General features: G+C 44.9%; 1 protein-coding gene across 2 annotated transcripts in view; it reads right to left on the reverse strand.

The window, feature by feature from the left end:
• Positions 1-12,305, reverse strand: part of TSG101 (tumor susceptibility gene 101) — a 106,336-nt gene that overhangs the window by 60,000 nt on the left and 34,031 nt on the right. For both annotated transcript variants that reach the window (XM_065454781.2, XM_065454782.2), the window contains exon 6: positions 6,515-6,661. In XM_065454781.2, coding sequence (XP_065310853.1) covers positions 6,515-6,661 — 147 coding nt within the window. The remainder of the gene's footprint in view (positions 1-6,514; positions 6,662-12,305) is intronic.

The following is a 12,305-nucleotide window of genomic DNA, read 5'->3' on the forward strand; positions in this document are numbered from 1 at the left end:
GTTGGAGATGAAATCGCTCCGCCAGGGGAGAAACGAGCGCTGGCGTCTAGGATGAAACTTGGCGTGCGGTCGTCTATTGCCGAAGAGGTCAAGCACTACGTCCGTACGTGCAGAGAGTGTCAACGCCGCAAGACTCCCCCAACGAAACCTGCCGGATTCCTGCAACTGATCAAACCCTCGACAAAACCATTCCAGCAAGTTGGATTGGACTTTCTTGGGCCTTTTCCGACATCCACCGCTGGGAACAAATGGATTATTGTTGCGACGGATTACTTGACGCGCTACGCAGAAACATGCGCACTCTCAAGAGCCACCGCTGAAGAAGCCGCCAGATTTTTTATTTTTCATATCGTCCTGCGTCACGGCACGCCAGAGGCCAGTATCACTGACAGGGGCACAGCACTCTGTAGTGACCTGATGCAAGCCATACTGCGGTACAGCCAAACTACTCACCCCAGAACTACCGCATACCATCCGCAAGGTGATGGTCTCACAGAACGGCTAAATAAAACCCTGGCGGACATGATGTCAATGTACGTTGACGTAGAACATAAAACGTGGGATGAAGTACTCCCTTATGCCACCTGGGTTGGAGACAACTGGGGACAACTGGGTTGACACCGTTCGCTCTTGTTTACGGCTGGGAAGTGACTACGACACTCGACGCCATGCTCCCTCATGTGAATGAAGGTGACCCACATCCTGACGTGGCGACGTTTCAGCAGCACACCAAAGAGGCCCGGCAGCTCGCTCGAGTACGAACCGTAAGACAGCAAGCAATCGACGCCCAGCACTACAACCTTCGACACCGCCATCAAGAATACACGCCCGGCGACCAAGTTTGGGTATGGGCACCAGTTTGCCAACGAGGCCTCAGCGAGAAACTCCTTCGACATTATTTTGGCCCAAACAAGATTGTCCGTCGTGTGGGTGCATTGTATGTACTATGAGGTGATTCCTGACGGGTTGATGAACTCGCAGCGACGGCGCGCACGGCCTGAAATTTTTTATGTTGTGCGCATGAAGCCGTATTACGCACGTTAGAAAACTTCTAGCGTAGTTCTTTTTTTCTTTACTTTGTGTTCACCACGAACTCTAGTGCTGTGTACTTATTTACCTAAGTGCTTATTTTCAACATCGAGACGATGCTTTTTTGGAGGGGAGCAATGCCACGTGCCTTTCGGGCTTTGCATCTGTGCCGGTGGCGTCCTAATGACGGATTTTAACGCGTGTGAGCACTCGCACGAACCTACCGCGATAGCCTCGTATCTACGATGGGCCCATCGTACCAGGCAGGGCAACTCGCGCTATCTCTCGCGATAGTTCTACGCACGTTACTTCACAGCCTTTAAATACTGCCCGCAGATAGGGGATGCTCGTTCTTTGCTGTCCACGCTTGCACATGTTGCTGCTATTGGGCTAGTTGCTTTTGGTTATGTGGGGCACAAGTTCGCCTCAATAAATGGTTGTCTTGCTGTGCGCTCGTCTTCTCTAATTACCGGTGTGTAGCACCACTCGTGACAATACAGTCTGAAAGTGCAAAGAAGGTGCGCGAGATCTACAGGGAACTTGGATGCGCCCCAGGCAACGTTGATATGATCTCTGATGGCACTTGGACGACAAGGGACCACACAAGTCACGTTGGTGTTGGCTGTGTTATTGAATTATATTCTGGCCTTGTCTTGGACCACTGTGTCCCCTCCAATTATTGCCATGGATGTTCTCTTGGCCCCAAGCCTGGAGATAGCATTTATTCAGAGTGGCATGAAGAACACTGACCACAATGCCAAAAAAATAACCGAGGCAAGTGCAGGGCAAATGAAAATAATTGCGGCAAAAGCCATGTTTCAGTGGTCTCTTCAGGAACACCAGCTCCGTTACCCAAATGTCCTTTATGATGGGGACAGCCACACTTATATTGCCCTCAGTGAAGAGAAGATGTATGATTTCATAGCCCCACACAAACAAGAGTATGTGAATCATGTGAAAAAATAATGGGAACTGCATTGCGCAACCTTGTTGAGAAAAACAAGAGCAAGGACTGTGAGCTCAGTATGAGTGGAAAGGGCTGCCTAACGCAGGCTTTAATTCAAAAACTCACAAATTATTATGGCTTAGCCATAAAAAGTAACCCAAATGATGCACCTTCTATGGAAAAGGCCATCATGGCTACTTTTCACCATATAACATCTACCGATGACGAGCTGCATCAAAAGCACTGTCCCACTGGCGTGAACTCTTGGTGCAAGTTTAATTCTGCGGTGGCCTCAGGTCAACCAGCCCCTGCACACAAGCTGCAGCTTCCAGCACATATTCGAGCAGCGCTCCTGCCTATATATAAGCGTCTATCTGCAAGGGAACTCCTTGAAAGATGCCAGCAAGGCAAAACACAGAACACCATAGAGTCGCTAAACAATGTCATTTCGTCACTCCGATAAAATGTAATGTAAATGTAAAGAAAATGTGCCCTCACTGGCAAAGGACTACATTTCAAACGGGTTTTAGGTGCTAAAAGGAAATATTTTGCTTCACTCCTGAGTGTTGAAAGTGCTGTGGTAAATACAGTTTGCCTATACAATGCTGGCTGTGAAAGAGCACTGCAAACAATTACGTCGCAACTGGGATACAGTCCAGAATCATGTTCACTGTGGCGGCCTGGTGAAAAGGATGCACAATGTATCCAAAAGGCAATGAAGGCACATGAAACTGCTGTAAGGAAGCGAAAAACTACCTAAAATGTAAAGAAAATGTGCTCTCACTGGCAAAGGACTACATTTCAAAGGGGTTTTAGGTGCTAAAAGGAAATATTTTGATTTTTCCAGCAAATAAATGTTTGAGCTCCGTTTTCTCAGCTTTCATTTTTTGTGCAGTTGCTTTCAGTCATCCCAGTGCAATTTCACAACGAATGAAGACAGAATCATCCTGTCGTTTGCACTTAGATCGTGAAACATTGATGAGTGCAATAAAGCTGTCCTTTTTCATCTGCACCTCATAAAAAAAAATTATAATGGGTTTTTTGGAAAGGTCATTAGTAAGACCATATGCACAGAAAAGTTCAGAAAAGAAGCTTTTGTACTTATTTTGGCATTTAAAAATAAACCGATAGCTTTATTGCATATAATGAGCTTCCTTGAACATGCTGGTATGAGAATCTTGACAAAATTATGTGTAATTAATTAATTTGGGGGACGACCATTAGAGGATGTCAAGTGTTCTAACTCAAGAACTATAATAGATAGCTTGAAACTGATTTCAGTTATGGTATCGGCATAACAAATCATACCTGCATGCCAAATTTCGTCAATTTATTCCTATAAATAAAAAAAAAATGTTTCATTGCCACGTCCCCCCTTAATTAAGTCCAAACGGACACTGAGCTGGTGTCGTATATGTTTAAGTTAACGTTTCACTTCATTCCGCTATTTGAAACAATTACTTTGTGCCGTGCAGTGTGGCCTATCTTAGTGGAATTAGTGTTGCGGCGCACGCTAATGCTAACGCAAGTGTCTTGCGTTATAAATTAAACTACAACTAAACTAAACCATAAACTAAAGCTCTCTAATGATGATGATACAGGGCTGACAATTAGGGTGCATTTCCATTACTGACTGGAACAGGTTGCTCGACCAGCCATCACTGCATGATCAAGGAGCGATTCACAGCGACTGATGTTCACACCGGCAAGCGCTACTTCTCCATCACCACACCAAAATGTCTCACGATTGATGCCATTTGCATCTGCACACATTGTCATCATCACGTAAAATAGGTGTCAGCATGTACACATCCACTCCTTCTGTGCTGCTGGTTGGTTCAGTAACTCTGCAACTGCAGTTGCGTGATCGAAAAACTGAACAGCGAGCGACTGACCCAAAACAGATTCTTTTCGACAAAAGTGATAATTTGTGACCATGTGGTTGGTTGTGTGACCTCTGTGAGTTGACAGTATGAATGAGTCTGTACGGCAAAAACACTGCCCAGGAAGCACAATAACCAGTGGTGTTCCTGCTTAATGCAGCTGATAATGCCCAAAATACTTCTTTTTTCAAAATCAGGGAAATGAGGAAATCTTGAGCAATTTCTAGGTGAAATGTCAGCTTTTGCAACAGCACTCACATTTGCACAGCATAGGCAAGCAAGAATTGCTCCATTGCTTAGAATTAGATACTGGAATAAAATCTAATTAATTTGACACTCATTAATTCAAAGAATCACATAATTCGGACTTCCTATCTGGTCCTAGCAATGGCATCAAGCTTAAATTAACTATGAGATACAGTAAACTATTTAACTCGAACTCTGATGTCTCGAAATACTGGTTAAGTAGAAATTTTTTTTAGCGTTGGTGCCAGCCCATGTGTTCTTCGCGACAATTTTTGTGCCGGAATCCAAATCTCTCGAAATTTTGACTTCAAAAATACAAGACAAAAAAGGCAGCGTGGGCAGATCACCTGCACTCACTTTTCCCCCGGCAATAGTAGCTCACCAGCTGAACCAGACACTGGGCCGTGAGTGAGCCCCGCTTGTCTGTCCGCCTATCGGGCACAGCTTCTCACTGCCATTTCAACAAGGCCTCACACACGCAGCCGAAGTTTTCTTTTTCCTTCTCATTGAGGACACTGTAAGTGATGCCTCAATGTGGTCACAGCGTACCGATCTTGACCTTGAGAAAGGTGACTCTCACTTTTGAGCAGGCACCCACGCCCTGTGCCACAAGAAAGCCACCCATGGTGTGTCACCACGATCGTTGGTGGGGTAAGGAAGCTCACTTCCTGCTCCCCGAACGATGAGGCCCGACAAAAGTGCGATCATCCATAGTTCAGTTCGAGTTTTCGAAGTGAAATTGTCCGGAATTCATTAGAATACAGGATGTGGTAGCAACAGCTTTTTGGATGTGTACGCCCAATTATGCTCGAATGACTGGCTTCAAATATTGTATTGCCTTACAATCAATCGTCTTGACTATTAGCAAACCGAGAACAACGTAAAAGCAGGAGCCAACGTTTTGACAAGTGGACTTGTCTTTTTTAAGGTGACATATCACCTGTACACACTGTAGGCAATGTTTAAAAGTCATTACCTATATTAGGAACCGTAAATATATAATTAACACCTGTTATCTCCTCCATACGCATACCAACACTTATTCAATTATAAGGAGGTCAAGATTATTAGGCGAGGATGCTGTTGGGTGACCTGGGAAAACTAACAAGTATGAACACTAATAAAACGCTATATAATGTAGCTGATGGATTATTCAGACTTGGCGGGGATTGCTCGAAATATTTAATACAGTAAAACCTTGTTACCTCGTATTTCACGGGACCGAAAAAAATGTCTGAATTAAGCGAATGTTGAATTATTGAGGGTATCGAGAAAACAACAAATGCTTACTACATAAAGATGCTTTTATTTACTGAATGACTCAGCAAATACTGCTTCTATTTTGCACAACAGCAGGGCAAAAGCTGCAATTTTCTGCTTTGCACCGAGTAAAAACAAAACTACTGCTTGCCGCAACCGCTGCAGATCCCCACTGAAGTGATCATAAATGGCAACTACGCAGTTTGAAGGCGTGTAGCCAACGTGGTGTCATGCGCAGCGGTAAACGCAAGAATAAAGGCATTAAAGGCACAAGTAGGGACAAAGCGTTCCAGTGTTGCTGTCACTCCCATACGATTTCCGCTGATGACTATGGCCACGTAGACTCCGCCGCTTCATTTCGGTTCAACACTAACACCGTTTTTGCTCTTTTGCGTATAACAGGTTTGCAGAGCTCCGCGTTCGCAGAGTTACGAGAGTTGTCCAAATTAACTGACGTACAGTTAAATACGTCCAGATTAACAAGAATTTGTTGCATTTAATGCACATGCCTGTCGGGACCTGACGACGAGTCCGAATTATCCGATTTTCCGAATTGACTAGCCTTTACTGCAGTTCGAAACATCCAGAATAATCAGAACAATTGATGCGGGTCATATGCCAATTTCCCCCTTAAGGTGAAACTACACAGCAGCATGAATTTCATTCTATGATGTGGCTTTACGGCAGCACATGCCACGCTGCCGTGAAGCCAAACTACAAGGCGAAATTGGTATATAACCCGTACCCTGCCTTTGCTGTCAAATTTTTCTAGCTATCCGTATGATACTGCATTACCTGCCAAGGTTTATTAGTTGCTACAATTTATGCAGCCATCTAAAACCTGAATAGCCAGAAATGTGGTGCTACTGCTGCCATATTAAAACGGTAATTAGCATCGCATATAAGGTGGGAGATGACTTTGTGTCTAAGGATTCCAGGAAAAAACCTCACCTTAATTCAAATAAGTACGGTATTTGGAAAAATGCAAGAACACATTAGTCATGATAAATCTAAATAAAATAACAGCGTACTACAAGGCCACCATTAAATACCCTATTCAAGGACATTAGTTACACAAGAGTGCAAACAAATTTTAATGTGCTTGAGTAAGTGATTTCACTGGACGCCCAATGATACGTGGCACCCTTACGGTACGGTGTCCATGGTGCAGGCATGCTGGTGGCTCCTCCTGGGGGATAAGGAGGCATGGCAGTCCCCGATGTTGGGTACGGAGGCTGGCCCCCCACGGCCGGTGGCATCACCCCCGTCGTGGGACGGAAGAAGCCTCCGCCTGCGGCTGCAGGTGGAAAATATGGAGCCAGTTTCCCTAACAGTTGCATCAACATCAACAATACAGTGGAACCCCGTTCATACATTTTTCACCGGACCGGGGAAAAAAAACGTAACAGATGGGAAAACGCAACAGTGAGGAAAGCTCCGAAAATGAATAGAAAAAGTGCAGCTTCAACTATAGACAATTTATTTCCACAGAGTGCGCTTAGGACTTAAAAAAGCCTAGAATTGTGGCTTGCCGTTTCTTTCGCTCGCTAGAAATCACCACACGTTTCTCAATAGCCTGGAAGGTCGCATTGCTGTCAGCGTCGCTGTGAGGTGCGACGTACCTGGGGAGGAGGTCCAGAGCCGCGACAGCTTCTCCAAAGCTAGGATTTGGCAACTCCCAGGCATCATGCGGCTCGTGCTTCTTATCGTCACCACGCCATGGCAATGGCAACGGACGAAGGAATATCCGCGGGAAATTTTGTCCTCTTTGGCGTAGTCATGCTAACGTGCTAACGATTGTTTAGTATTGCTGCGAAGCGCGCGCGTCCAAGCAATCTGGTTGAGCGCGGCGCAGCGTGGTTTCGAGAGAAACGTAAACAAGAGAGGAGAGCTGGCCCGATAGGCGGAGCAATGCCATGAGCAACGCCAACTTCAGACTTCACTTTAGCTTCACAAAGAATGACGTCCAGGCCTCTCCCGAGTTTCCTTCCTCCATGAGTAGACCCGTCCAAAAACCATGCGGTGACCGTAATCACAGTGATGATAGTGAGAGCATTTTTCACGAATGGCCACTTAGTGGCGGCTTCTCGAACTGGCGTGCGGCTTCTTGCAGCCAGTTCTATAGCCAAGCCCGGCCAAGCCTGGCCAAAACTCGTCAAAAGCCAAAATGGCGGTTGGAGCGCGTTGCCTACTTTAGCCCAGGCGGATTCGGGGTGCTAAGTTGCGACGTATCATGCGGGAATGTTTTCAAAGCTACTACGTAACAGCGGGGTTCCTTATACATTGGATCCTATGGAAGCTATGCCGGGACCAGATGAAAACGACGTAGCAGCCGGGAAAACGCAGCAGTGAGGAACGTAACAGCGGGGTTCTACTGTACACAGATTTATACCCCTGTCACACGGGCACCCGCGAACTCCGTTGAGCATGAAACTCCCTAACGGAGATTGATGGGAATGGAGTTGCGGCCGTGCTACACGGCACAGTGCGAGCTTTCGACGGGCACCGCACGGGGTAGAAACGGCGCTGCTGCGCTTACTTCTGCGTGCAACTGTGAACGTATACGGTCGTCGTTAAAGTGAGCTATGTGTATTTTTTAACGCAGTACGTAATAACATAAAATCCCGAGAAACTTTGCGGCACGTTACCGCAAGACTTTTGTTTTCCAAGCATAGCGAAGTTGCAAGCGATGCTGGCCACACTGTGCGTTTGCTTTCGTGCGTGGGCAGCGCGGGTAGCCACCCTAGCGCGGGTCACGTTGTTTGGCCGGTGGGCTTCGAGTTGTGATGCCGCTGTGTAATCGTGCGTGTCTGTGTGTTCGCGACAATAATGCGCCGGGATCGCTCATGATGCGTGTCACCCGGAGAATCTACCCGTGCGGCTTGAACGACACCACGTGCGGCTCGCGTGCATATAAAAACAAACGAAATGGCGGAACGACGTTTCCCGATGCGGCATGGCAAAGTATTGGTGTAGAGGGTACAGTCACTGATGCCCTTAAAAACAAATTAAACTTCCATTATGTGGCACATATCTCAAGGCCAAAAACAATAATAGTGCTAAAACTTAACCAGTTACGACGAACTTAAAGTTAACCAGTTACGACGATTTTACTAGCGTGGTTTCTCTGCAGAACTGTAGCTACCTGGGAACGAGAGTACTCCATCCAACCGTAATGGTCATTGCCGAACTCCCTTCGCCCAAAATCTCCATTTAACTTCCTTGGCGCAAGGGCGACCGTGTGACAGGGAGCGCAACTCCATTGGCTTAAAGACGAAGGAGTTTAATGGAGTTCGCGGGTGCCCGTGTGACAGGGGTATTAGCTTGTCTGCAAACTTCTCACCATTTATGAATAACCAGCTTACCAAGGCCATGGGCGGCAGCAGCAAAGAGAGTAGTGACAACTGGTGATAATTTGTCAATCACAATGCGTTCAAAACATATTGTGTTGTGTCAGTATTATTGTTGAAGGAAAATTATAAAAGAACACATGTAACAATTATGTTGCTGCAGTTAAATAGAATATGCAAGTCACTGCAGTATTATCTTTGTGTGCTTTCAGGTCAAGCGCTATGTTACAAGGTTCTGCTACCAGTCATACACCACTACGATAACCCAGACTTCCACAAACACTCATACATCTAGACAAGCCAAAACTCTCCAATGACAAAATATGGTCATCGAGGTTGATGCCTATGACCAGCCATCAGAATTCAATGCTACAGAATTAGAGGCATGGAAACTTGGGCAAGTTGGGATGGGTTCATTATTTGGGTAATGGCAACACAGAAGAAACACAAAAGTTCAGAAAGCAAGACATGGTGAATTTGACAGTCGGAACTTCCATAAACTCTTTCCACACCGCGCCCATTGGGCATCGTTAGCCCACTAACCATGGTTTGAAACATTGCTTTTGACACCTTCTGCACCGCTCACAGACACACTGCACTATTAGACGTCAAGGAGGAAAACTATATTTTTGTTTTGTGAGCAGTTTGCTTTTCTTCCCCAGGTGGTGATGTTTGAACGCACTCCGAAGTTCTTACGATCGCCAAAGTAGAAAACAAAAATGGCCGCCCACTATCGATGGTTTGAAATACCATTCTTGAGACCTTCCGCGCCGCTTGCAGATCTCACGATTCCATTGCACCGGTGGCTGATTGCATCAACGGATCGAACAGCAGTGAGTTTGAGGATGATGCCTTTTCGTCGGACTTTGACTCTGAAAGCGACGATGACGTAAGCCAGCCCGGAACATCGGGGGCCGCAGCCCGCTGTACCGGTGAACTGTAGTGCTTCCATTTAATTTTTGTAGTAGGATACCTCTTCAAAGAAACGTTTTTATTTCTTTTGGAGGTAGCGCCTATTAGATGGCCAATACATTTTGTATATACTTAACTTATTTTTTACATTTTTTTCCCAGAACATATCAGCATGTCTTCACAAAACATTGTTCAATTTTATCCCACAATCTTGATTCTGACAATCTATATCCTTTTCCTGACATACATCTAATTAATAAAACTTTAATGCATTAAAAGTGCATTAAGTCTGCTTTTTGTTTACGTATTACATAAAATACTGAGTGCAGTAGTTCCTTCAGAAAAAAAAAAATGTGGCATAACCTACAAAAAAAACTTATTTTCCCCATGGTAAGGAAAGAGTTAAAGGGATACTAAAGCGAAACAACAAATCAGTTTAGACTAACAAAGCATTGTTTGAGAACACTGCAGGCAGTAATTTCAAAATAATAGTTAGATTATTAGACGAGAAAATGAAGGTCGAAGTATCAGTATTTGAATTTCACGGCCAAACCTCGATGCCGGTACGTCAGTGTGACGTCAGGGATTCCAAAGTATGTTTTCACATTTGGGCTGCGTCGGCTGAGTAAAGGTTCCCAAAACTTGCCATTTGTTTATTTGAGCATTGCCACTTGTTGGGCGTGTTGGTAAATTGAAAGCATATTTAGCGCCAGCAAACCTCCCTTCTGTCCTTGTTTGCTGGTGCTAAATATGCTTTGAATATTTGGTTCCTTTTAAACACAATGTAGTCAATCTGTACTGCTATATAATTGAGTAGGCCCTAGAAGATGCCATCAAAATCCATAACGTTACAGCGACCAGGTGTGGGAACTTCACGGGGGCGTCGCCACCCGTCTTTCATTCTTGTGCTTTTTCTGGATTACCAAGCATCTTATCGTGGTAAGAGTGGTGTTTTTGGTGTAGTAGAGAGGCAATTTACTGATTCAGAAGAAATCATTTTTCTCTTTAGTGTCCCTTTAAACGTCTTGCTCTACAACTTGTGGTTTCTCTGGGGTACAATAATGCACACTCTACATGTCCAGTGCAAGCAGGATTGGATCAAGTTAGAGGCCCCAAGATATTGGCGTAAGTGTGTAACAGTAAATGTAGTTCCAAATAATAGTTTCAAATAAAGGTATGTCAGATTAGATCAAGCCATCAGCTTGTCAATTGTGAAACTGACATTCAGCTAAATACATTCAACTCATGCTTGACCTTAGTTGATCTGGCTTTATTCAGCCCTGTTCACCTCCCCCCGCCAACATCACTCACAAAAATCACCTTGTTCTAACATGGTCATGCATATAAAGTCATTTTGCCTGAAACATCAGCAATTGAGACAGCCTGCCAATATCACTAGCACGGTGTAAGAATTTTATGAGAGGTGTGCGAACAGCGGCACCTCGCCGTGCTGAGGGCGTGTCGTCAACAACTTGCGTGTGCTTCGGCCATCCTCCGAGTGATGGCACTTTATGTTCGGGGGCCGCCAACTCATTCTTAAGGGTGAAGCCTCATCGACATCACATCATCGTTCCCGTTCATCACATGCAGTTGCGAGCACTTCTATGCTTTGCACTGGTATACGTGTGTTGCTTCTGCACGGTCTCTTGAGGTGTGACTTGTTTTGTGAACCTGTTCATCCATTGATTTCTCACCGTGGCAATTGAAACAAGCGCGAACGTGACCAAACCAACCAAACAAGTGCGAGCAGATGATAGTACGAAACGAGCGGCAGGGCAGGTCAGCATAACACCAGTTTCCTGCGCGCACATCACTGAAGAGCTCATTGGCCTCTGCCTATCGTGGCTCGCGTCCTTCAATGTCCCGCTTCGCATTCGCTCTTTCACCTTTCGCTGTGTTCGCTCGCTTACGGCTCCCACACGATATGCGCCATCTTACGGAAACTGCCTAAAGCGCGCGCAAAACCGGCATGCTGGAACGGGTGCCGTTCACACACCTCTCATAATGTTCTTACACCGTGGTCACTAGTCAGTAAAAGTAGCTCTACTCTCTTAACACTTTCCTTAACCACGCTTACTGTCGAACCAGATATTGTTGAAAATGCAATGCGTAACTTCTGTAATTACTGTGAGCACCACTTTTGGAAATGATGGAAACGAATTACCTGGGGGGATGCTAAGAGGGGATGTGGGTATTCCGAATTTCATTAAGATCCCCTTTACCAAATTTAATGAAACTGCACAGTCTTGTTCAGTTTTTATGCTGATTCCAAATATGAAATTGATATTAAAATATGCAAATTAGTTCAAAAGTTATCTAAAATTAATTAGCACTGTTTCCAGGAACAATGGAGCAAAAGCTACTTGTCAAAATCTTGCTTCAGGCCCATAGATGGATACTAGGAACCATAATCTTCACAATGATAGGAATGGTTTTTTGGTATAACAATTACTAACAATTATACAGCACATCAAAGCTTTCGGTTCAAAATGGGTTCAAAGTGGCTGTTTAATGTAGGGACAACAAAAATATTAAAACTGAGATACAAAAATCTGGTCCTACCACTGTGTGCATTATTCATGTAGTTCAGTACTGCAACAAAAATTACAATTCTAGATGCCCCGATTACTGTGAAATCTCTCCCGGAAGGATGCAAATATTTAAAAAGTCATGTTTTGA

This window comes from Dermacentor albipictus, unplaced genomic scaffold (assembly GCF_038994185.2).
Source record: "Dermacentor albipictus isolate Rhodes 1998 colony unplaced genomic scaffold, USDA_Dalb.pri_finalv2 scaffold_16, whole genome shotgun sequence".
In the NCBI taxonomy this organism is placed as follows: domain Eukaryota; kingdom Metazoa; phylum Arthropoda; class Arachnida; order Ixodida; family Ixodidae; genus Dermacentor; species Dermacentor albipictus.